This window comes from Rattus norvegicus, chromosome 5 (assembly GCF_036323735.1).
Source record: "Rattus norvegicus strain BN/NHsdMcwi chromosome 5, GRCr8, whole genome shotgun sequence".
Classification (NCBI taxonomy): Eukaryota; Metazoa; Chordata; class Mammalia; order Rodentia; family Muridae; genus Rattus; species Rattus norvegicus.
The window spans coordinates 34,291,164-34,316,800 of NC_086023.1; the positions used below are offsets into that span (position 1 = coordinate 34,291,164).

General features: G+C 40.5%; 1 protein-coding gene and 1 pseudogene across 6 annotated transcripts; both read right to left on the reverse strand.

The window, feature by feature from the left end:
• Window positions 1-6,253: 6,253 nt before the first annotated feature.
• Window positions 6,254-25,190, reverse strand: Osgin2 (oxidative stress induced growth inhibitor family member 2). 6 transcript variants are annotated; one of them, XM_039110950.2, is made up of 7 exons: window positions 24,990-25,190; window positions 17,548-17,702; window positions 15,073-15,209; window positions 14,068-14,259; window positions 10,840-10,931; window positions 8,553-8,585; window positions 8,019-8,038 (listed from the first exon to the last, which is right to left on the reverse strand). In XM_039110950.2, the coding sequence occupies exons 1-6, from the start codon at window positions 25,031-25,033 to the stop codon at window positions 8,567-8,569; spliced, it is 639 nt and encodes a 212-aa protein (XP_038966878.1). In that variant the 5' UTR covers window positions 25,034-25,190; the 3' UTR covers window positions 8,019-8,038; window positions 8,553-8,566. The 6 variants fall into 6 exon arrangements, with proteins under 6 accessions (NP_001386498.1, XP_006237981.1, XP_063143649.1 ...); NM_001399569.1 differs by lacking the exon at window positions 8,553-8,585 and having other exon boundaries at window positions 6,254-8,038; window positions 24,990-25,154; XM_006237919.5 differs by lacking the exon at window positions 8,553-8,585 and having other exon boundaries at window positions 6,254-8,038; window positions 24,819-25,148.
• Tuba2l-ps1 (tubulin, alpha 2 like, pseudogene 1) lies at window positions 17,712-24,810 on the reverse strand (annotated as a pseudogene).
• Window positions 25,191-25,637: the final 447 nt, after the last annotated feature.

Consider the following 25,637-nt stretch of genomic DNA (forward strand, 5'->3'; position numbering starts at 1 on the left):
CTTCTGTGACTCAGTCTTTTTTTTTTTCAATTTATTTCTTTATTATTATATATACAGTTCTCTATGTGTATGCATGCTTACACACCAGAAGAGGGCACCCGATCCAAGATTGTTGTGAGCTACCACGTGGTTGCTGGGAATTGAACTCCGGACCTCTGGCAGAACAGTCAGTGCTCTTAGCCTCTGAGCCATCTCTCCAGTTCTCCCTGACTCATTCAAATTCCTATGCATTCCTTTTCAGGAATTTACTCTGTACCTTGTTCATTTTCACTTTAGATTGGAGGAGAGGCATATCAGTGTAAATTTTTCTTTCCCATTATTTCTGTGGCTTCCCTAAACTTATGTGACCCAATTCCACTGGCGTCGGTGAGAATATATCCCATGTCTTTCAGAGACTGAAATAGGATGCAGCCTTCACACTGACTACATCATACCAAAGAGAAAGATGGACCCCTTTTGGGAGGTTTTACTGAGCACGGTGACTCTGTCTTGGCTTCTTAAATGTCCAAGTATGTCTGTCTATAAAGTAAAGGCAGAAAGGTTGTCCTCTACCAAAAAAGGAAAATAACTGGAAATGAATTCTTTCTCAAATATTTCAATATAGAGAAGTGGATCGCAACTCTAGCTGTGTATTATATATTATATTCTAGAAAGTGTAAGAAACCTTTTAGGAACTGAAAGCTTTCTGGTCCGTGTAAACTCTGTCTCCCTAGCAGCCTCACCTTTATGGAACACTGTATATCCCTTTACAGTTATATATAAGTTATATATAAGTTATATACCTTTGACCAGACCTCAGAACATATGACTTCACTTTGTGAGACAAGTCATAAATACGGGCTTTTACTCTGTTCTCATCCTTCATTCCACTTTCAAATTCTCCATTTGTGAAATAGTAAGCACATGTCTAAAGCATTGCTCTTGTCAGCACAACGCAGGAGTAGGCACTAAAGGTCTCTAGTTTTAGATCCAGGGCCTTTGTTAAAATTCTGTTTATGGACTGGAGAGCATTTGCTGTGGTGCTGAGAAGAATCTAAGACTGTGTGCTAGGCAAGCACTTCCAGATGAACTACATCCCCTGCCCAAACTTTAAATTTTGAAAAAGTCAAATTTATCTATTTCCTTTGATATTTTCCTATCATACACATTCACTAAAATAGCATTTAAATCTAAGACTCAGGGTTAGTTCATAAGGTTACATTTTAGTATTTCCATAAATACTAATGTAAATCTCGAGTATGATGTAATACATGGGCCAGAGGCAGGTTTTCCCCCTATGAACATCAAACACTATTTATTGGAAGAAGTCTTCTGCATTAAACTATCCTGGCAACTTCATCACACATTCATTTTGAATTATTATGTTTACTCTCCCTTTCACCAGACTACTCTTTCTCGAATTACTATAATGGCATGCAAGCTTTGAAAACACATATGTATGTGCAGGCTCAAAGCTGATGTTGAAATACCCTGGTCTACCTTACTCACTTCAGTAGGGATTGTCTCATACCGCAGCTCAGATATGGCTAGCCAATGTGTTTTAGCCATCCCATCTCTGCCTTCTGGGGGTCTGAATTTCAGTGCTCAGTTTGTGATGCACGTGCTTTAATCACTGAGCTGTCTCCCCAGTCCTGAGGCCCAACACTTAGTCCTCCTAGCAAGCCAGTTCCTGTTAGGATTTTAATTGAAGTTGTACTAGAAGTTAGCTAAGAGAGCCTTTTCAGGGAAGGGAGAGTTTAAGACAGGTCTCTGTGTACCCCTGGCTATCCTGGAACTGTTTGTAGACCAGACTTGCTGGCTTAAGTGAGTTTCCTGCCTCTGCCTCCCTAATGGTGGATGGGATTAAAGGACTGTGCCACCACACCAGGCTAAGAACTGATATCTTTAAAATAACCAATCTATATATTTTGTCAATTAAATGCCCCATATCAATATTTTTGTACTTTCATCATTCTGAGCTTGCATGTTTTAAATTAAACCCTAATGTCCTTAGTAGTTTGGCATTGTAAGTTGTGGGGGGGCTAGCCTCAACACAGGATCAGAGTTCTCAACTGGAAGCAGGGATATCTGGAAGGCGCATAATAAATAAACACAGACTACTTCTCAGGTACAAACTGACAGGCAATTTTTCAAAGTTTCTGCTCCCCTCTCCCCCCTCTCCCCTCCCCCCTCAACTGTACACACACTGCATTCTCTTTCTCACTCTGCTTTTCTCCTGTGTGCTTTTCTTTTCTTGAATTCCTACACTCCTACACACCTGTGCGTTCCCTTCACTCACACACACTCTACACACACACCTCATACACACCACATGCACTCTTTCACTCTCACACTGGCTATACATATCTCACATTCTCTCTTCACTCACCTTTCACACACACACACCCCACTCTCTCCACATTCACCTCGCATGTTCTCTAGCCTTTCTCTTGCCCCAGTCTTTCATTGATAATCCAAAAGCAGGTAGAAAAAAAGACATTGTATAATAATTGCCAAATCAAATTCAAAAGAATAACCACATCCCATAAAGAATTAAGAATTACAATTGTTCCCCAAAGTTCCAGTCTTTCCCTATACCCAGGCCTGTGGCCAAAATAATAATTGCAAACTTATCATTATTTAAACTTTAACTTTTGACTTATTATACTTCAGAGCTCAGAGCTCCGAGGTCAGCTACTTGCATTTTCCTGTGAAGCTCTAATGATAAATGACATGGGCAAAGCTGCCAGGCAGTGGCCAGAAAGAATCAAGTTAACCCTTAACTCAGTGGTTCCATTGGCTTCCTGCTTCTGCACATTGCACACAATGACTCTCCTCAGAGTCCCAGTATTTTTACTTAGTTTTACTAGTATATAATTTTATGCATTCTATACTTTCTTACCCAGGAACCACTCTCAAATGTTGTGAAAAACTTATTTCCTAACTTCAATAACTTTTTTCCTTTCTTGGGGTCCCAATGTTGGCTCTAATTCACTAATAATTTCTTCAAACTTTCTTTGCAAGTCAAGCATTAATCTGGAGTTACCATTGTGCAGTTATTACATTGTTTCCAAGATGAGAACACACAGCCTGCAGCTGGGCCATTAGGGCTGTGCTGTGCTGTGGCCCATGCCTCCATTTCCAATTGTTTAGGAATCACTACATCGAGGAACATCTAGTATCTCAGAGTTCACCAGAAAGAAATAAAAAAGTCAGATATAATAGAATAATTATGCACACCAAGGCCAACTGAAAAGCAGTCACACACAAATGAAATCTATACAGCCATTGTCCAGGGCTAAGTTTAGGAGAAATGGAAACAACCGGTTTTTACAAAGAGCTGCCTTGAGCTACTGAGACTTCTCCATCCTGGCCTACTGCTGGCAGTCCCTGTCATGGTATGCTGTTCCCAGCAGTAGATGATCTTTCAAAAAGTTCATCCTACAATGATTTATTGCTTGTATAGGGAACTTTTGGTATAATGATTGTGGAACCCTTTAAGTAGCTAAATTCACCTTAATATAAATTTTTCTAGGGTTTTCTGGTAGAATTTTTTGGGGTCTTACATGCACATCATTTGTGAATAAATTTTGCTTTCCAGTGGGTTTGCCTTTTCTCTCACCTTATTAAATTGGTTGACCATTAAAATGTTGAGTGTTATGTTGAAGACTCAGAGGAGGGCCATGCTGACTGCATACCCTATTATGTTCTGTATGTTATGAGGTTTGTCTTCAGAAATTCCACAACCATTAAGTGTCACTTAGTACCCATCCAATTAAAGGCCAATATGAACTGTTGTGTCTAAAATAGCTTGAGTCAGAGCTGACCAATGGGCAGCCCTTCCTATGAGCTCACTGTGGTTTTTGTGGGTTTAGCCTTGATAAGCTGGCCCTGGGAAATGTTCAGGGTCGTAGAGTCAACTCTCCAAATCTGAACTACATCCCTAATCTTGGGGTGTGCATTCAGTAAACTATCCCTGTCTGACTGAGACCGGTGGTCACATGGTTTGTGGGGCAACTGCTCAACCCACATTATACCTGAACATAGCTATTCACACTTTCTTGTTTTAGGTTTGTTAGTTTGTTTCTTTCAAGGGCTTTATCCATTCTCTTATACTTTCATAGTAAGTTCTCCATTTCTATGTTCTTCTGGTATCTCCTTCTCCTTTCTCATTACCAGCTTTGTTCCTCTCGTCTGGCTGGCTGGGAACATATCAAGTCTATTAAGATTTTAAAGGCCATTTCATTGGTTTTGTACTCTGTGATTTTCCTTATTCCCTTCGCCATGTTTTAATGTTAGTACCAGAAATTGTCAGTCTGCATTGCTGTGACATCAGTGACAGCTGTGTCTCAGTATTCAGTTTTTCCTCGACCTTTCAGCCTTTTCTTACTCATTTTAGCTCCTGAACTGGTTTTGTGGCTTTACTAGTTTTTAGCTAATCTTAGAATGTATAACAGCCCACTTTAAACTAGTTTAAACTAGTAAACATTCAATGTATACTAGTTTAAACTAGTAAACATTCAATGTATACTAGTTTAAACTAGTAAACATTCAATGTATACTGTAATAACATAAAAAAACTCTCTTCTATTTCACAACAAGGAGTTACCAGAACTTCCTTTTTGAAAATAAATTTAGCAGGTTTTGTCACTTCCTATGAATTACTCCATCATGGTGGTTTGAATGAGATTCTTCCCCACCATCCACGGCTTGGATATTTGAATGCTTGTCTCCAGTTCGAGGCTGTTTGGGAGAGTTAGGTGTGGTTCTGTCTATCATAAGACTGATGTTTTAAAGTCTGCACCACTCTAGAGTGAGTCGTTTCCTGTTTGTAGATCGAGACGTGCACCCTGAGCTGCTGCACCAGTGTCATGCCTGTGTGCCTGCCTGCTGTCATGTCCCCCACCAGGGATAGTGGTAGACTCGTTCCTCTGTAACTGCAACCCAAATACATTCTCGATTCTGTAAATTTCCTTGGTCACAATTGTTTTCTCACAGTAATAATAACGAAACTAAGACATTTATATCTTAAAATCTTTTTCACCATACTAGTCTTTCACATCTATTCATACTAAAGTCCTACATGTGTGCGTCTTAGGGGTTCCTGGGGGTGGTGGCCTTGTGTATTCATTCTGTTGTTTGTTTTTAATCCCCGTCAGATACTTTTGAGCATTCTTTCAACAACTTTAAGTATGGTCTTTTCTCACATGATATTAGGTGGTGCTTACATGCTAGAGGTTAGGTGCTTAGCTCATTTAAAATATATCTAATACTAAAAAGGAAATGAAATCATGGCACAGAGTTGACTGGCAGGTGTACATGAGACCTAACGCTTAAATGTGATGTTCTATGCAGACAGCCAGTACTGACGGAGTTGTGGGAAGCTATAGTTTGAGAGGGGTTCATATGCCAGGTTTATTTTAGGACTTACTGAATTTCTATGGCATCTTATTCTTAAAATGTGTAAGTTCATTGCCTTCCCAACAATTGCAATGAAGTGTAAAACAATCTCCTGAAATGGAAAGGAATGCCAACCAGTCTTATTTTACCCCAGAAATTACATTAATAATACTGTTATTTTCAATTTACAAAAGACATTAAAGAAAAATATCCAACCCAACCCAGAGCTCCAGCACAGGCAAGGAAGAGACTACTGAAGTATATAATCAGAAATGTATCATTTTAAAAAGGGGTAGAGTTGCTCTGAAGATAGTTACATTTTTTAATAAGGAGCTAGAAGTAGACTTGAGGGTTGTAGCACAGTTGATGGTTTCCAGGAGGAGTGTTAGCTTCTGACACAGTTGTGAGAAGCAAACTAAATAACACTGAGGCAGAGTCATGAGCACACAGCACCGCAGTTAACACGACACTCAATGGTAGGTCGTCCATTTAAGAACTGGAGACAGAAATTCAGTGAGCACATTCTAGGTAAAATTATATCCCCCAAAGGAAAAAAACTTTGAAAGACTCAATTTCCCAAGAACTCTGGCTTTGTTTAGCAGCAACACATTTTACAATTTATGTGAAAATGCAATTAAGACTCTTAGAGGAGATAACTCTAATAACCACTATGGGCTGCTGCATCATTTCCTACAAATGAACACTGTTACAGATCTCAGAGTAACCACTTTGAGAATGGAAAAGGGCACAGTCTGATTTTCCACATTAACCTGTAATAATTCTGCCAATACCCAAACAATACTCTAATTTTACAACTTACCGTGCCCCAAATCCTGTTTCATTAATAGAAATTAACTCAGTGTTCACACAAGGGTAAGTAGTTCCATCCACAATTTATTGAATTACAAATCAGATTCATTAGTTGTTATGACGGCTAAACAGAATAAATCTCTAAAAAGTATCTTGGTGGGTTCTTGCACGTCAGCATTATTGAAATATTAAATTATGAGAAGTTAAAGATGTCAGGTACCTATCTGTCACAATTTCAACTTGTAAAAATATTTTTAAAGATCATCATATTTGATAATAAATTAAGTTTATATAACTGATAATTTAGAAATAAATAAAACCTGAGTTGCAAATGCTTCCTCCTATCCTACCTCAGCACACATATTTATAGCCCATTTTCATTTAGACCAGTGTACTTCAAGCGTCAATGAATACACATCTAATCCTTGGCGTTCTTATGAAGGTGTATAAGTCTGAATGCCTAATGAGCTGCTGAGGAAGCTGATGCTGCTGTCTCTTGGACCATCTCGAGCACTAAGGTGACCCAATGTGAATTAAGTGTGATTTCTGTTTGAATGCCTGGCTTTCTAAATGCCACGGTAGAAAAGAATGTTCTAGTTAAATGAAAGCATGAGTACACCAGGTTGGCAGTGTTTGAGTTTGTCTGAGAGCAGCGACACCTTTGACACACTTGAATACAACTTGGGACACCAAGCTTCGTTAACTTTCGAAGAGAGACAGCTGGAGGCTCTTCCAGTTAATTCAGGCCAATACACTGCAAACCACTGTTAAAAAAATCTTTAATGGTTAAGTGTCCATTTAAATTACTTGTGAACTTTAAGCTACCCCATCTCCTCCTCCTCTTTGAACAAACAAATGCTGCTTTTTCTTCTGTCTTGTCACCAAACAGCGAGTAACACCCAATGCCCCTCCCTTTAAAAATCGAACGAAATTATCTCCAACCAAAGGGCCCAAAGCAAAAAGATTGGCTTCTTTAACACATTCATAGGTGTATGCATCAATCTCCACAGGGTTACCCTTGCATGATATTGGCTGGCTTGAGTTACGGCCTAGGTAACACCCTTGTTCCTTCAGAAAAGACAGGTTAGGATGAGAACCTATCAAGATTACAGCTGCGGACAGCTTAAATATTTTCTTCAATCCAGAGACACTTTGAAGAATGCATTTCATGTCTGACTTAAAGGAAAGCACACGGTGCTCAGGAAAACTGGTATAATCAGATAAATGATCTGAGTCTGCAGAGTATGATTGAGTACACATCATATGATAGACTTTGTGATACTCAGGATACAGCTTTTTGGGAAGCTGTTTGAAAATTAAGCTTGGATCAGTTACTCGTCGGCGAAACACGTGGATCACAGGTATATTATTGTTATAAGCACAGAGCACTGCGTCAGCTGCAGTAAGGCCGGAACCTACAATTAGCACTGGATCCACTCTGCCACAAAGCTTTCCGCTGTTTATAGCAGCTCCAAACTCAGGCATTGAGTGAAATACAAAAGGAAACTCTTCCCCTTCGACTTCCAGATGGGCGGGAGAATCCAACGTTCCAGTTGCAAGAGCTACATTCTCTGCAAAGAGGCAGAAGGGAACGTGAGAGCCACCGGCTACTCGCTGATAGCCTCTGATTTCCCAGTTTCTCTTGATGAATTTTGACTTCTGGTTCTGTAAATGCTTTGCTGAAATATCTCTGTCTTGACTACCATTGTCACCTTGATCTCTATAGAGTCTTGATACAGAGGTTATGTAAGTATTCTCCCGGAAATTCTTCTGAAGTCCCATGACCTTTACATAGTGCTTGTAGTAGCGAGCTATTTCCTCTGGCATAACACGGTCCCCCTTTAAGTTCCTGTCGGATGAAAAGGAAAAATACCGTATGAGGAGAGTACTTGATCACTTTTCTATCTAGCAAGCTTTTATATTTTAGTTCTTTCATGACTGTGTTAGTTAAAAATTATCATTTTTATAAAAATTATTCTCATGCTTTGTTATCCTAGTCAGACCGGCAGTCATTAGTAAACGCAGCCACAGACGCTAGTAGGGCTGTGGGTAAAGGAAGCATTGCTGGTAAAGAATTCAGACTAGTATGGTAACATCTAGTCATATGTGTGGAGAGTTCTCCAAAACTGAACATCAGATCTTTTATGACACTGTTTTACCACACACGGGCATTTACACACAAGGGTTGCAAGTCAACATATCACGGGTATTAGCACATCAATATTTTTACTGGTCACGCCAGCCAAGCTATGGAACCAAGCAGTGTCTAGCACAGAAAAGAGGTAAAGAAAACATAGCATAGAAAAACATTGGCTCCCCTCCCCAGACATGAGTAAAGTCATGCAACAGGAAAATGGATGTACCAGAGATAACCATATTAAGTGAATCTGACCAATCTGAAAAGAACAAATGTTTCTCTCATTTATAGCAGCTAGATTTTACATGAGTACATAAGTTCATAAAATAAATGACAAAATAACAAACAACACTCCTTAGGGGATTAAAAAAGGCAAGTGAGAAGGGGGCTGCTTGATAAACCTTCAATTAATAAATGAATTAAAATGTAGACATTTGAAAACCGGACTATTTTATCTTACGCCTGTAACTCCTTAAATGACATCACTAACAAATTCCCATTTAAGGGCCGGACAGATGACTCAACAATCAGCAGCACCAGGTTAAGGCCCATATCTTTAATCCTCTGGCTAATTTAGAAAGATAAATGCTTCTGGTAGAAAAAACAAGCAAACCCTTTTCCTTTTGATACTCATTTTAACAAATCCAAGAATATGCTGAACCATTTCGTTTGTTTACCAAATGAATTCAAACAACTTGACTCATTTTGCAATTTTAATTTTCAACCTCTACATATCTCAGTTTTAAAAAGTTTAAAGTTAACGTTTCACGATTTAACTTTTTGTTCCATTTACTTATTGCATATGTCTGAGTGTTTTTCCTGGTATACCTATGTGCAGCACATACATATCTGGTGCATATGAGCATCAAACACTTTGGATCCTCTGTTACTGGAGTAATGATTGGTTGTGGGTCACCATGTGTTGGGAACTGCACCTAGGTCCTCTATAAAAGCAGCAAATGCAACGTGGTGGGAGTGCATGGCTTTAATCCTGATTAGGAGGCAGGGGCAGGTGAGTATGAGGACAGCCTGTTCTGTGCATTGAGTTCCAGGTCAGCTAGGACCACACAGTGAAACCCTGTCTCAAACAAAACAAAATGGTAGAAACAGAGACAGAGACAGAGACAGAGACGGAGAGGGAGAGAGAGAGAGAGAGAGAGAGAGAGAGAGAGAGAGAGAGAGACAAGACAGAGAGAGACAGAGACAGAGAGAGACAGAGAGAGACAGAGACAGAGACAAGACAGAGAGAGAGACAGAGAGACAGAGACAGAGAGAAGACAGAGAGAAGAGAGAGAGAAGAGAAACAGAGAGACAGAAATGAATGGAAGGAAGGAAGATTTGGGCTGAAGAGATGGCTTAGCAGCTGAGTACTGACTGCTCTTCCAAAGGACCCTGCACGCACATGGCAGTTCACAAGTGTCCGTAACTCCAGTTCCAGGATGACACCCTCATACAGACATACATACATGCAGGTAAAACACCAATGCACATAAAACAAAAATAAATCATTAAAAGCCTTGAACTCAAGATATCCACCTGCCTCTATCTCTCAAATGCTGGATTAAAGACACACCACCAGGATGATCTAGATCTACGACTGACGTTCTTAAATCTTTTAAAATTAAGGAAAATTTATATGAATTAAACATGGTTGCTACCTAGCAGGGTGTCATTACTCAAACTTTACATCTCTATTCTAACAAAGGTTAAGTTCCTGCTTTAACTTACTTCCATTAGTAGTAAAATTAGTTTCTCTGTATTAGAAATTCAAATCTAGTTTGTACATGAACCTGAAAATGACATGAATTCTTACATTTCTCCTTTTGAATTTTATATTCTTTTCCACAAAATGAATAAGAACTGTATTCTTCCAAGGAGAAAATTCTGTTAGTCCTACTTAAAGTACTCATAATTAAATATTGATTTTCTTATAATTATAAATGACAAATCATAATAAGTGTATTATTACCCTTCAAAACAAAATCTTTACCTTTCAGAAACAAACACTGTGCTGGGTGTGGTGCTTTAATTCTAGCAGATTTAATAGCCTGGGCAGAGGCAGACAGATGTCTGAATTCTAGGCCAGCCTGATCTTCAGAATGAGTTTTAGAACTGCCAAGGCTATGTACAGAGTCTGTCAAAAAAAAGTCCAAAACTAAACCAAACAAACAAAAAACCCACCTTAGGCATGTATACACCTAGTATATATAGTGTAAATAAATAAAGTCACATACTCATTGAAAAACTGACACATTTGGGAAATAATGCATGGGTAGGTGAGAATGTAACTGATTTAACAGGTTAGTATAAACAGGAAGGCCCCTGTACACAGTGCTTATGTACACAGCTTTACAGCATCCTAAATGGAAACGAGCTCATAATCACTGCTTCACAAAAGTTTACTTAGCAAGTGTATTTCTATTCATGTTATACAAGATCACAGATATTGTGAACATTCACTGACAGTCCCTTTATTCATACACCAGAGAATTTTAATACAGTTAGGTCTTTACCTTCGCTTGCTAGATATCCAATCTTTAAATTTAAGTCCAGGTAGCTCCATCCAATTTCCAAAGCTGATTGTCAACATAGAGCCTTCCATATTCTAGGTTAAAATAGTCAAAGAAAATGCAATGAAGCAGTATTTATTACCTTGTGCAAGCAAGCACATCTTATTTACATAGATATGTAGATCATATAAAACACGTTCACAAGAGTCCAAAAGAAGCAGTGGTATACAAACGGTGGATTTTAGCTTCAGCCTGAAGAATAACAATCACTCAATAGGAAAAGATGAAATGGGAGGTAATCCTATTAAGTGAATTACCGCATTTTCAGAACCACAAGCATCTTACGTTTTCTCATTGTAGTACATTTCCTCTGAAATTCCATCCTAGTAAAACTTTCCTGTATTTTAACATTTGGAATGACCTATAGTCATACATTTTGAGGCAAACATAGCACTAGTTTTGGCCTATGATCTATAATTAAGATATACACGTTAACAAACACATCAGCATTTTTATTTCTTAAAGAAAAATGTTCACCAATTCCCAAAATTTTGTTTTTTCACTATGGTACTTTTTTACAGGGTTTTTTTTTAAAATTGGAAAACAACTTTTCTCTATCAATTATAATTCTGAAATCTGGACTAGGCTAGATACAACATAATCACTTTCTAAAAATAGAAAAATAAGCAGTGGTTGCCCGAGAAACAGACTCAGCATTGGGGTTAATGTTACCATCAAAGAAATAAGCCTCTCTTAAGAAAGAAAGCTACTTCTCAAGCTACTTCTGCTTCCCTCAAAACAAAGCAGAAAAGCTAAGTGCCAAGGGGCCTACCCAATCACCAACCATCCCATTCAGCTCTGTAGACAACGCTCTCCTCTCACAACCTGCCCTGTTTCTACACAGCCCAGCACTGAGAATGGGCAATTTTTATTCATTCACTGACATAATTCTGACAGGGTCTCATGCATCTCTGAGTAAGAGATGAGTACATTTACTGACGTAATTTTCTAGCACATGATCTCATATGTGCCAGTCTGGCTGGGCTCTTAGCTCTGTGATACACAAAGCATGAATGCCTGCTGCCACTGGGATAGCAGTGTTCAGAAAGGGGCAGATGTGACTCAAGTATTGTCCAAGTGTACGTGAAACGGTACGTCTTCAAAGATGCAAGTGGGTTTTGAGGAGTGTGTCATTAGGAAGGGAAACTATTCCAGGCAAAATAAAAACTGACGTGACAAATTAATAATGAACAACATCATCAGTGTCATTTGGGAATTAAAAGAAACTAAACCGAGTAAGAAACAATGTACTCTGCAAGCCTGGGCTACTCCAAGGTTTCACATTTCTAAAAATGGCCAGTCTCCTACAGCTTCTTAGACTATCTCAAACCTTCAGAATCTTCTGAATCAGTTTGTATTTGCATGCCCGATCCTTAGGCAATGCTGTGCTTCTGTGACTTCACAAGTTTTACCCTAAGGATGTGATTGATGGTGAACACTAGTGCTCTTGAGACACCAGTATGTGTGTGGCTGCTTGCTTTTACACACACACACACACACACACACACACACACACACACACACACACCCCTGCCCGCTTGCTTTTATACACACAATCTCTGAAGGGATTGGGGCTTTGGTCTGGTTGATAGAACACTTGCTTAGCATACATAGCTCTGTGCTTTGTCCCCAGGGTCTCATAAACTAGCTATAGCACATCTGAAAGGAAACTGAAATTCCACTATTTGGGAAGTAAAGGTAGGAAGAGCAGAAGTTCAAAGTCATATTTGCTACACTCAAGAGTTTAGGGCCAGCCTAGGAGATTAAAAATATATCTATCAAAGCCAGCCTAGTCTACAGAGGGAGTTCCAGGACAGCCAGGACTCAAAACCTACTCTGTGTGTGTGTGTGTGTGTGTGTGTGCATGTGTGCATGTGTGCATGTGTGCTCATTTATTGCCTCCTTAGTCAACAGTTGTTTTAACTACTAGGAAGGATTGGGATATGAGGAGGTACGTAGCTGGGTTTTAAATGCCCTTGCTGGGCCACTGTTCTCTTTCCTGCTACCTGTGAACCAGGATGTAGATCTCAGCTATTTCTCCGGCACTTTGCCTCCCTGAATGCCACCATGCTCCCCACCATAATGATAATGCATGAGTCCTCTGAAACTGTAAGCAAACCCCTAGTTAAATGCCTTCTTTTGTAAGACTGCACTGGAAGTGTGTCTCTTTGCAGCAGCAGAACACTACGACAGTCATTAAATGGGGTCCAAACAGGAGCTTTCCAGGCTCTGAAATAGGGAGAAATGTCTTTTGTTGAAATCAAACCTTTCACTTACAATATTTTTTCTTTAAAATCTTAAAAATACATGGAAAGACAGCCTGGAGACATGGCTCAGGGGTTCAGAGCACAGGCTCTTATTCTAGAGGACCAGGGTTTGATTCCCGGCACCTACACGGCAGCTCACAACAATTAATAATACTAGTTCAAGGCATGTGAAGTCCTCTTCTAATTTCTGTGGGCACCAAGCACCCACATAGTGCATAGACATGTGTGCAGACAAAACACTTATACACATAAAATAATGTATCCTTAAAAAATAAGAAACAAAATACATGGAAATAAAAGATACTGGTTTTCAAAATACACTGTGAGATTGTTCTAAGCTTTAAATTATTGAAATTTAATTTACTATGAAAAGTATTCTTCTTTTTCTACACAATTTGTATAGGTTAGTAGAGATAGGCTTATTCAAAGACTACCATCATTAATAAAAATCTGGCTTAACTACCTATAATGTATGCAATACAAAACAACAAAAATAAAATGGGCACGTTGATGCACACCTTTAGCACCAGCACTTAAGGCAGAGGCAGACGGCTCTCTGAGATCAAGGCCAGACTGGTCTACAAAGTGAGTTTCTAGGACAGTCAGAGGTACACAGAGAAGCACTGTCTTGAAAAACAAACAAACAAAACATCCCCATCCCCCCAAAAGGGTAGAATCAAGTTAGAAGCTGGCATGGTAGCACATGCCTTTAATCTCAGCACTTAGGAGCAGAGGCAGGTGGAACTCTTGAGTTTGAGGCCAGCCTGGTCTAACTATAAAGTGAGATCTAGGACAGCCTGGGCTATGCAGAGAAGTCCTGTTTTGAAACAAAACAAAACAAAACTCAAGTTGGTTTTTTTAGGGCAATATCTAACACACACTAAAATGTGAACAACATACTTACATGCCATGCCCCACCAGGCGGGCCCTTACCAAGAACTAAATGAGGGATAGAATGGTGCTGTTCCAGTTTCCAGTGCAGAATGGACGGGGAGTCATACCCAAAGTCAGCATCTGGGTGAAGAAGGGTGTCAAAAAGTACTGCCACTGGATTGGACGACCGTCCCTCAAGACCCTCGGACAGGTATTCTAAGTCCTGAACCAAAGGAAAAAAAATAAGTGAGTTTGAAAAGAATCAAGACAACTATGTTGATGAAAGACACACCAAGTCGGTAGCTTCTAAGAGTGAGTTAGAGAGCATGCACTTTCCTTGAATTCTCTCGTACTCCATATATTCCTTGGTGGGATAATGTAGGCAATGTGTGGATTTAAAACAAAGGGTTTTGCTTTATTTTGGTTGGTTTATTGTAATTAATCATCTTGTAAGAGCTGAAGAAGCCTCTGGCATATAAATGTCAACTAGATGTAAAGGGAGCACTTCCCAAATGAACTTCAGCATCCAGAACAGTTTAAACCCTCACCAGAGGCTGCAAAGTCAGCTCAGTCAGGAACATGCTTTCCTCACAAGCATGAGACCTGAGTCTGATCCCTAGAACCCACAGTTTAAAAACCAGGCATGTGGCCCATGCCTACGATCCCAGCAGTGTGGAGGTAGAGAGGGGAGGGTTTCTCCAGCTCACTGTCTAGGCGGCCTAGCCTAGGTGAGATTCAGGCCTACAAGAAACCTCATTTCAAAAGCCATTCTGGACAGTTCCTGAGAAACAGGATAAACACGCGGATTGCACACACTCACGCTTTCATATGAACATGCACCCAAAGCCATATAAAATTTGTTAAAGCTCCTCCAGGAAATTAGAAATGTTTGCTCAAATATTCAACATAATTTAAAGGCATCAGAATGTATTTATAAAACTAAATTAAGAATGAAGGATTTACAACAAAGAAATGCATAAATAAAGCTAGTAGTTTCAGCATTAAAATGTTTTAGAAAGCATGTAAGATATAATACCTGATCCACAATGGAGAGATGCCGTGCTTCTTCTAGCTTACTATGTAAGATTGCATTTGGATGTATTGCTTCAGATGATAAATATGGTCTGTAGCCCGACAGCATATACGAAAGGCATATTCCAGAAGGGCCATTTCCTATTTAAAAAAAAAGCACAGTGATGTAGTTGGTCCTCTTCTTGGCTGGGTCCCCTTCCCTGTTCTTCTTCCTCCAATCGACTAAGACCTGGCACTCCTAGGTTGACCTCTCCGTTCTCTCTCAGCGTTTCAGGATCTCATCTACTTAATGCTTCTACTCTATGCTACTGACTTCCAAAGTCAGCTGTCTAGGATGACCTGTTCCTGAGAAATACATATTTTCATAAGCTACTTCCTTATTACGATTGATGTGGAATCAAAAACAAATTAGCCAACAGCAGGAGAGATGGCTCAGCAGGTAAATGCACTTGTCACCCTTCTTAGCAATCTGAGTAAAATCTCTGGAACTCACAGTGGAAAAAAAAACTTTTTGCAAGTTGCCCTTTGACCTCCACACATGTACTCTGGCACACACACACACACACACACACACACACACACACACACACACTCACACACATTAAATCAATAAACTAACAAAAATAAATATACAAAACAAATCTTAAAAAAGATATTTTAAAAACCAATTCCTATGGTTATATCCACAAATGCAAGGAAAACCATTTGACAAAGCCAGCATCCATCCAGGATTTAAAAATATATAGCATTTGAAAGAGGAAAACTTCTTCAACATGACTAAGAACATGTTAAAAAAAACACAACAACAACAAAAACAAAAACAAAAACAAAAGAGCAGCATGATATACAGCCTGAAGGAATGAAATAGGAGATGCACAATTTGAGAAAGGAGAGAAACACCATTTGCCGGGGCCATGGTTATCTACATAGTAACACCCAAGAAGTGAGCCTCAAGATCTCGGCATCGGCAGTTACAGGATGGTCAGATACAAGTCAGTGCGCAAAAGCCAACTACTTTCTTACAGCAAAAATGAAAAAGGGGAAATTTGAAACAAAAATCACACTATCATTCGAAGAAATATTTTAGAATAATTTTAACAAAATGTGTTATGAGTTACATAAAGAAGCCCGATTATGACTCAAGAACTAAATTTTAAAAGGCCCACATAGATGGGAAGAGACGCCATCTTCATAGATAGGAAGGCTCAAAATTATTGTTAGTTGTTCTTGACCTGACCTGTAGACTTAATGCACCTCCAATAAACAATCAGGATAGGCGATCAGAAAGACAAACAGCTACCACAATGCTATCTTCAGATAGGTCTGGCCTGACTTCCTGAGCTTGAGTATTAGATGGAAAATATAAACAGCAGGTAGTTAAATATAATTATCAAGTTTTAAAAATCCCAATTATTGAATTTTAAAAGCTGTACATCCTATCTGTTGAGGTGATACAAAGGATATGAGTGGCTATTATAATTTAGGTAATTATAAATATTACTGCATAGCACTATAATGTCAGATGGCATGAATGACTGACTTACAGTGTCATTCAGTTTATAAGTCTGTCTACAGGAGCCTAGCCAATACGACAGAGCGGGAGGGCTGAAATACAATAATAGCAAACACAGAATGACCTGCACAGAACTCTAGCAACACTGGTCCTCATTAACAGCTATCGTCACCAATTCAGTGAAAAGCTATTGTACCCCAAATTGACACTGTAATCATATAAGCCAATCCTTCTCCAAAGACCTGGTAATGGTTATTAACATGTCTAACAAGTTAATACTTCATTACAACTCTCTCCTTTATTACCTGCCTCTATTCACTGAAGCAGCTCCTTTCATTTTTGTTCTTTTAAGATACTTATTAATTACATGGTAGCTGTACATATTTGTTAGGCAAAGTGCAGCATTTTAATGCATATACACACTGTAATGATCAGATCAAGAGAACATACACATGACTTTAGATACATACCAATTATTTGAGCTGGGAACATTCAAACTGCTACATTCAATGAGTGGAGCGTTTTCCATACCGTGGAAGAACATATAATGCCTTAGAATTACCAAAGCAACAAGGGCAGTAACTAGCTTTTTTTTAAGCTGGCATGTTAGCTCGTGTCTTTTTTTATTGGATAGTTTATGTATTTACATTTCAAATGTTATCCCCTTTCCCCCCCTCACTCCCCCTTCCCTCACTCCCACTGCTTCTATGAAGATGTTCCCACTCCCACCTCAACACCCTGGCATTCCCCTGCACTGGGGAAACGAGCCTTCACAGGACCAAGGGCCTCTCCTCCCACTGATGCCAGACAAGGCCGTCCTCTGCTACATATGTGGCTGGAGCCATAGGGCCCTCCATGTGTACTCTTTGGTTGGTGGTTTAGTCCCTGGGAGTTTTGGAGGGTCTCGTTGGTTAATATCGTTGTTCTTCAGTAACTAGCTTTAAGAAACAAAAAATAATAACTTACCAATTATTACCATAGGCAAAGTCACTGATGAATCTTCAAGTAAAGAAGTTTCTTCAACTAATGGCATCCCTTTAACTTTTGGCCCCAAATTGTCACCAAGATATTGCACTAAAGAATTAAAAATCTCTCCTTCAGTTTCAGTGTCACTGTAGTTTCTTTAAAAAAGAAAAAAAAAGTAATAGTTAATATAGGCTTTATAAAATCCAATTCATTCTCATATTGTATTTAGGCAAAATAAAATACCCATGAGTTACATAATGCTTTCAATGGTATGTCACGCAAGTCCACAAGTCTGAAGTAGCCATTTATCTCATATTAACATCTTAAAGCACTTAACTACCGAGTAAGCTTGTTTCTGGGCTAGGGAAGGAGCTCAGTTGGTAGAGTACCTGCCTGCATCAGGACCTGAGTTCAGTCACCACAAACCACACAGAGAGTCTGATAACTGTATCCGCTCCCTGGGGCTCAATGGCCAGCCAGTCCAGTACACTTCGCAAGCTCCAGGTCAGTGAATGATTCCGTCTACAAAATATAGGTGGACAGTTCCTAAGGTGTGCACTCACAGCTTCCGTCAACCAAAGGTAATTATAGGTGAGATTCTGTAACTCTTTTTTTGGGATGCCTAGAAAGAGCTGGTTTCCTCTCTACTTTTTTTATCCTCAGGCAGGTGCCAGAGACAGGTGAATCTCTAGGCCAGCCTGGTCTACAGACTGAGTTCCAGGAAAGCCAGGGCTACACAGAGAAACCCTGTTCAAATAAATAAATAAATAAATAAATAAATAAATAAATAAATAAATAAATAAATAAATCTAGTTTCAGTTTCTTGGCATTCACTCAATAACAGTAGCATAGCATTCTCTGAACTCAATTAATGCTGTCATTTTTTTTAGATTACTTCAAAACAAAATCCTCAAATTACTTTTCATCTCTAGTCAACAATTTCAGTGTCTGGAATGGTTAACGCAGTACATGTTAGCTGTGGTTATTAGAACTTTCTGAACGACAGATGTTATTTCACAGGACTAAGGTAAAACTGTTAATCCCAGAGGGTTGATAATTGGAACCTTGAGAGGCTCTATCCTGCTTTTGATGGCTAATCTCTACTGTCAATTTGACTGAGTATGAGGAATTTTCTAGATCTGATTATTTGAAGTATGAACACATACCAGAAATGTGGGCCACACCTCCTACTAGGAGGCCCAATAAAAGAACAGGGAAGGAAGGACATTTGCTTTCTAGCCTGTTTGCCCTCAACCTCCTGGCAAGCTTCTCTACTATCCTGTGTGGAAGCGTTCCTTCACTGGTCTTAGAACCAGCCTCTTTAGGTTCCACCATAGACTACAAACCAGCAGCTCTCCAGGAATCTTCCAGCACTTCAGTCCCAGTCTGGGACTGAGACATCCAGATTCATGGACTGAGCAACTCTCAGGTTCTCTGCTTACCCAGCCTCAAACAGCCATTTTCGGACTACCTGGACCATGTAAGCCAATTTACTAAATTTCCTTAATAACCATTCCATCAGTTCTGTTCATTTAGAGAACATAATACACTACCCCAGGTAGTACAAAGTTATACTAAGTACCCAATACAGTAGCCCAGGAGAATACAAAGTTTCATTAACTATCCAATACACTACCCAGGATAGTACAAAGTTACACTACTTAATACTCTACCCTAAGATAATACAAAGTTACATTAGTATACAATACACTACACGGAATAGTACAAAGGTTAGTTAAGAGACACTAACCTTTCCTGGCTCTTAAGGCAACTTAATAGCAACCAGTATTATTAGATTCCTATGTTTTGTATTGCTTTGTTTTAAAGACAGGGAATATTTTATTTAAAAACCCACCAGTGAAATGTACAGCTTGGGTCTGTGACAAATAATTCATGTTTCAAGTCTAAGTCAGTAACTGTATGGCCAGACCACAACTTTCTTGTTGAAACAGAATAAACTCTTTCTAAAAGTTGTTTGTGTCTTTGTGAAATTTAATTTAGTATTCAGCTTCTTCCTCACCCTCTCTCCTCAACAGAGTCCATCCAATTTCCTCATAATCCTTACCTAGAGCAGCTAGGTCCTCACAGCCTCAGAGAAGTCCTCCTCCTCTATGCCCTCACCCACATACCAGTACATGAAGTCACACTTAAATACATAAGACCAAACGTGATCTAGGCCAGCCCAGGCCATAATAATAGCTATGTTGCTTAGCATGAACACAGCTCTCTTTGCCAGGTCTCCACCAGATACACAGTTAGAGGCTGGTAACTAATGCCAATCTTAGACAGACAGACAGACAGACAGACAGACAGACAGACAGACAGATAGATAGATAGATAGATAGATAGATGGATGGATGGATGGATGGATGGATGGATGGATGGATGGTTGTGAGCCATGTGGTTGCTGGGAATTGAACTCAGGACCTCTGGAAGAGCAGTAAGTGCTCTTAACCACTGAGCCATCTCTCCAGCCCAACTAATGCCAATCTTAAAGCGAGTGGGGCACCAGTCAACAAACTGGATTGTACACTTGATCTTGATGGTGGTAATGACAGCATTGACATCTTTGGGGACCGCATCTCTGCTGTACAGTAGGCAGCAAGCCGTGTATTTAGCATACTAATGGTCACAAATCACTACCTGCTTGGCTGGCTGAAGCAGCCATTGGTCATTTCTGCTAGAGAAAGCTGCTTATGGTAACTTTCCCAGCAGACATGATGGGAACACAGTGGCCAGAGGGAAGTGGATTCAAGGACAGGGCACCAAATCTGAGACAATTGGTGACAGAAGATACAGTTTGACCTATCATCCTATTTACGTTAGTTTAAGTTGGGTGTTCAATGTCAAGATTTCTATAACAGATGTCATAGATGGCCCCATTATCTTCCATGAAGACACAATCAGAGTGCTCCAGGGTGGTGCAGGTGGTGAGGCTGGAATTGTAGGGCTCAACCACAGCAGTGAAAACCTGGGGGTATTGAGTAAATGGAGAACTCCAGCTTCAATTCCTTCCCATAACCAAGAGAGACCCACTCCATCAGCAGGGAGATGAATTCAAAGCCAGATCCCCCACCAAAGCCATGGAAAAGCAAGAAGCCCTGAAGATCTGTGCACTAGTTAGCCAGTTTAAGAGTTCTTTCCAAGACAAGATCAATCATCTCTTTGCCAGTGGTGGAGTTGCCAGGGGCATAGTTGAAGGCAGCATCTTCCTTGCCTGTGATGAGCTGAGCTGCTCAGGGTAGAAAAGCTGGCAGTAGGTACCAGTGCACAATTCATCAAGAGCTGTGGGTTCCAGGTCTATGACCACTGCCCAAGGCACATGAGAGCTAGTGCCTGTCTCACTGAAGGAGGTGTTGAAAGAGTCATCTTCTCCCCTAATGCTCAAGTTACTTGGCATGTGGCCATCAGGCTGGATACCATTTTCCAGGCAGAAGAGCTCCCAGTACATACTGCCCATCTGGACACTAGCCAGGCTAATGTGGATGGAGACACACGCACACACGGTTACTACTTTGAGGTTGCCAAGTGAATGGGGGAAACAGGGAAGCAGTACTACTTCTCACAGCACAACTCTTAAGTAGTCCATGTGATCGAACCTGCCACTTACAGTTCTCTTATGCAGAAAGCACATACCTTGTTGGCATGGCTGTTATCCATCCTCACATGCAAGCCTGTCCCTAGAAGGGTGTTGATGCTCAGCCCACCCCATTCAGAATCATTCCACCTACACCTCTAGGATTCGATGCAGATATATCTGCTGCTTCTCTACTTCTGCTTCTTGGAAATTACAGTAAACCGGAGTGGTTTTTCCCCCTTGTGGAGATATTTTTCTAACGTTTAATATAACTCTGACAAGTCTCAATCACAGGATGTAGCAGAGGCTGGCCATGAACTACTGATCCGCTTGCCTGTACTATTCAGGTGCTGGAATGACAGGTGTGCAATGCTCAGTTCAGCCTAACTTGAACTTCTTATATTATCACATTTATTTACTCTGCTGGGGGAAAAGGGGAAGGGGGTGTTGCAAGTGTGCCAAGGCACTTGTGCAGGGGTCAGAGGACAGCCTGTGGGAGTCTATTCTCTATGTGCATGTGAGTAGCAGGAATCTAACCATGTGAGTAGCCATCTCTAACCTGAGTGTTTTATGCTAGTGGGTATGAAGGAGAAGCCCTCTTTCTTTTGCAGGCTTCTATCCAGTCATTTTGCCTACACAAACCCCATTTATAGTATTGCTGTTGTAAAGGTCACAATTCTGTCTTGGGACCTGCCAACCTTCCTTTACTGTATTCCAGCCATCCTTACCTTAAAGACCGATGATTGCTCCTACAGTAAGGTTTTACCACCTAGTTCTATTGCACTGCCAACAGCAGTGTTAATTACTTAGATTATTTTGGGGGCCTCTGGAGTCTCCCTGACTAATAGCGTGTAGGGAGATGGCCAACGTCTGGGCATTGGGATTTTCATTTAACAACCTATGGGTTCTGGGAGCAACCTTATTTACGCACATAGGGCAGTGCTATTTTAAACTCCTTAAAATGTGTGTGTGTTGGTGGAGGGGTGCACAGAGGCAGTGGGAGTGGGAGGAATACTGGTATTCTCTATTTAGTCTTGCTGAAGCTACAATGTATACTTTGGGGCTATGCTACCAGCCACCAATCAAGTTTTTAGTCTGTGAACATAAAATAATTTTCCATACAGTCATGTTTTCAGTAAAGGTGTTCTGAGAAACGCACAGCTATTTCCATCCCTATGTTGACACTGAGTGTATGATACACAAATTGAAATTTATGGGAAGCCACGCCTGTATTCAGTTTGTCACTTCCTGCCTGCAACTTCAGGTAGCACACTTAGACCCTAATTTCTTCTAAGGCTTCCTGCCTTTCCTGCCTTATACTTTTTGTTAAATTTCTTTTACTTTTTTAAATGAAAATTTTAGTGTTTCATTTTTTACACTAAGTGGAACTATTTTGTTAATGTCCCTTTCTGGTTATCCATTACTGCTGTACACAAGTATAATTCACTCTTGCACGACCAATCTTGTATTCTGAAATATTGCTGAATTTGGTATAGGTCTCAAGAAAGTTTGAATCAAACATTTCCTACGACTTGAGGATAAAAAGAATCGAAGTTTAGCAGCTCTAAATTCTTTGTACATTAGCCTACCTGAATTCCACAGTAAAGGCAACTCCTGATTTCTAAGTCATTAGTATAATCTTTTAGTGTGGCAAACCATTGCCACATTTCCAAACTCTGGTTAACTGGTTTTGCCTAAAGCATTAATAAAATATATGTGCATCAGTAACTATGTACCACCTGAATTAGGAAGCTATAGTTGTGGTTATGTTCTTACAATATATTTATGCTATTATAGTTCAGGGCTATGAACAGTGTTCATTTGTACTTGGGTTTCCAGCTTGATAAACAGTCTATATAAGACAAACTATTTTCAGGTGTTTTGTTTTTTGTTTTTTTAATCCACTGTTTCTTTAATCAGGGCACGAATAAAATTGCAAAAATTATAAAATAACACATCAGAACTAGTAAAGAACATGCATGAAGAAATGTTAGCACACTGTCAGACAATAAAGTCAAGACCATTTGCTACGATGTTGGAAGCCTTGCACATTTTGCTTTGGAAACACTACGGCCCAAAGTTACTAAACAGGTAGTATAGACATAACTTTTGGCAATAAAAAGCTTCTACTCAATTATAGCAACACCTTTTTAAATAATCAAATAATACAAATCTGCATCTCAATTTTAAGGGAACTGGAACCACAATTTTAGGTTTTCTCAAATGGACACTCCCACACTAAAAGGCTCTGAGGTACCAAATAAAGGCAGTCTCACATTTTATTTTCCAGAATAGAATGTGTGAAGTCTTCTCCCTTGAAACATTCTGTCATGGTGCCTATTAATGCAGATTTTGGAGAAACCCCAAAATGTAGTTGTTATCACAAATTGCTTTAAAATAAGTCTCTACTAAAGCTGTGCAAAGGACAGCATCCGCAGCTGAGGTTGGCAACGCAATGGTGGAGCACTGACTTCATTAGCGTGGCCCCTGCATTTCATTCCCAGCAACACAAAAATCAATGAACGAAAACATCACTAGACTAGAAATGTTCCTGAAGGAGCTGGAAATCTTTTAAAAAGAAGAATCCCAGACCTAACAGAAATATTTTATTTAACAATGATACATTTAATTATAATAATCCAGTAGACATGCTTTCTTCTCTCTCAACCTGAAACTGTAGCAAATACTTTTCACTCCCTCCCCTAAATTTCTCTGCACAGAGATAAGAGGGTGGTATTTACCACATAGCCTCAGAGTAGGAATTCCAAGCTCTCCCCTCACCGTTCAAACATACACCAAAGGTGCCAGGAGAGTTATTTTCTAAAAGAAATGTAGCTTCCCAAGAGGCTTCAAATTTTCACTAAAACCTGCTTTTTACAATACTCATAGTGGATCGTTTGTGAAGTATATATATCTGTCTAGAAGGTAGTATCCAGCAGTCTGTGGCATAAAACTCTTTTAGGATCTAGAATTTGAAGTTTCATTACAAACTCAAGAGGTTGGGCAGACCTAGCTTGTTGCTATTACAGCAGGAGTCTGCTTTCTCTACACCTCACATCCCCTTCTAACCTCTTCTGTGAATATTTAATACACACAACACTTATCTATATTAAATAAAATAAGCTCTGTGGTTTGTATTGATGACAGTTACAAATACTGTGACATTAGTAATGAAAGAAATGTTAGTATTTTTTAGAAGTGATATTAATATCCTTTCCACCCAAGTTAATATTTCAATTAAATTCTATGAGCTTCTATTAAACAACTCTTTATTACTTTATCCTCTAACATTCATATATGTAAAGCCAGGCTCTGGAGTCCCTACTAAATTTAACACTTCACTCCACCCAGTTCTAGTACTTTTGACCTTTTCTGTAATTCCCCGAAGTGCTGGTCAATTGTACTGGATCTAGAACACATGTTCATTCATATTTTAAAACTATTCTTTTTCTCATCTTAACAAACTTTCATCATAATTTGAGTATAAAACCGCCACTTTCCAAATTTCTCCATCCTAACATGGCTTTAAGTCACTAATACCTTAGTAAGTCCCAACCCACTGTCATTACATGACACAATCTTCTTCACTTCCCTTCAAGCCAGTAACTTATGTTCCTAGAGCTTTAAAAGATCAAAAATTTAAAGGAGGCTCTTCACGGATTTTCAAATGTACATTTACATGTAACCGACTCACCGCCGGCCTAGCCACTCTCGCCGTCCTGTGACCCGCGCGGTCCAGGAACAAGAAGAGGGGACAAGAAAAGAGCAGGGTCCCCGGAGCTCCAAGCAGCGCCGGCCCAGCGGGCGGCGGCCGAGGAGCACACGCGGCAGAGCCAGCTCCGACCCATCCCGAGAGGAAAGTCACCTGAAATGACCGGCCAGGGAGCAGCGGCAGCACCACACAGGCATGGAGAGCGGCTGCTGTCCTCCGGGAGGGCCGACCGCAGGCTCGTCCCGGCGCGCGCCTAGCCTGCACCGCGGCTCACAGGCGCGGGAGTCTGTCCCCGGACAGTGGCTTCCGCTCCTCCCCGCCGGCGGCAGGGCGGCGCAGCGAGTGATGAGCACCGCGCTGGGGGCGTGACCGGGCGCTGCGACGGCGACGCGCGGCTCCGCCCACCAGGAGCGGCACGTGGACGAGGCCGCCAATTGGTGGAGTCGCAGCGAGGGGCGGGCCCACGGAGGGAGATGCGCAAGGCCATGGAGATGCGCAAGGCCATGGAGCTGCGGTCGGGGTCCTCACGAGGCCTACACTCGGGGCCTGTGGTGCGTGCTCGGTACCCGCACTTGCGGTTGGGAAGCAAAAGAGAAGGGGTTTCTACCTCCGGCCTGCGGGTGTCAGGAAGTCCGGCCACGAGAACCTACCTGAGCTCACGACCTCGCACTGTCTCGGGTGCGTTTGGCTTCGGCCCCCGCATCGCGGTCACCCAGAGAATCCCGCAAACCATAGGTGCTCCGGCCGCACGCACGGCGCTTCTCCGGGCCGGGTTCAGCCTCCCTTCTTAAAGAGCGCAGA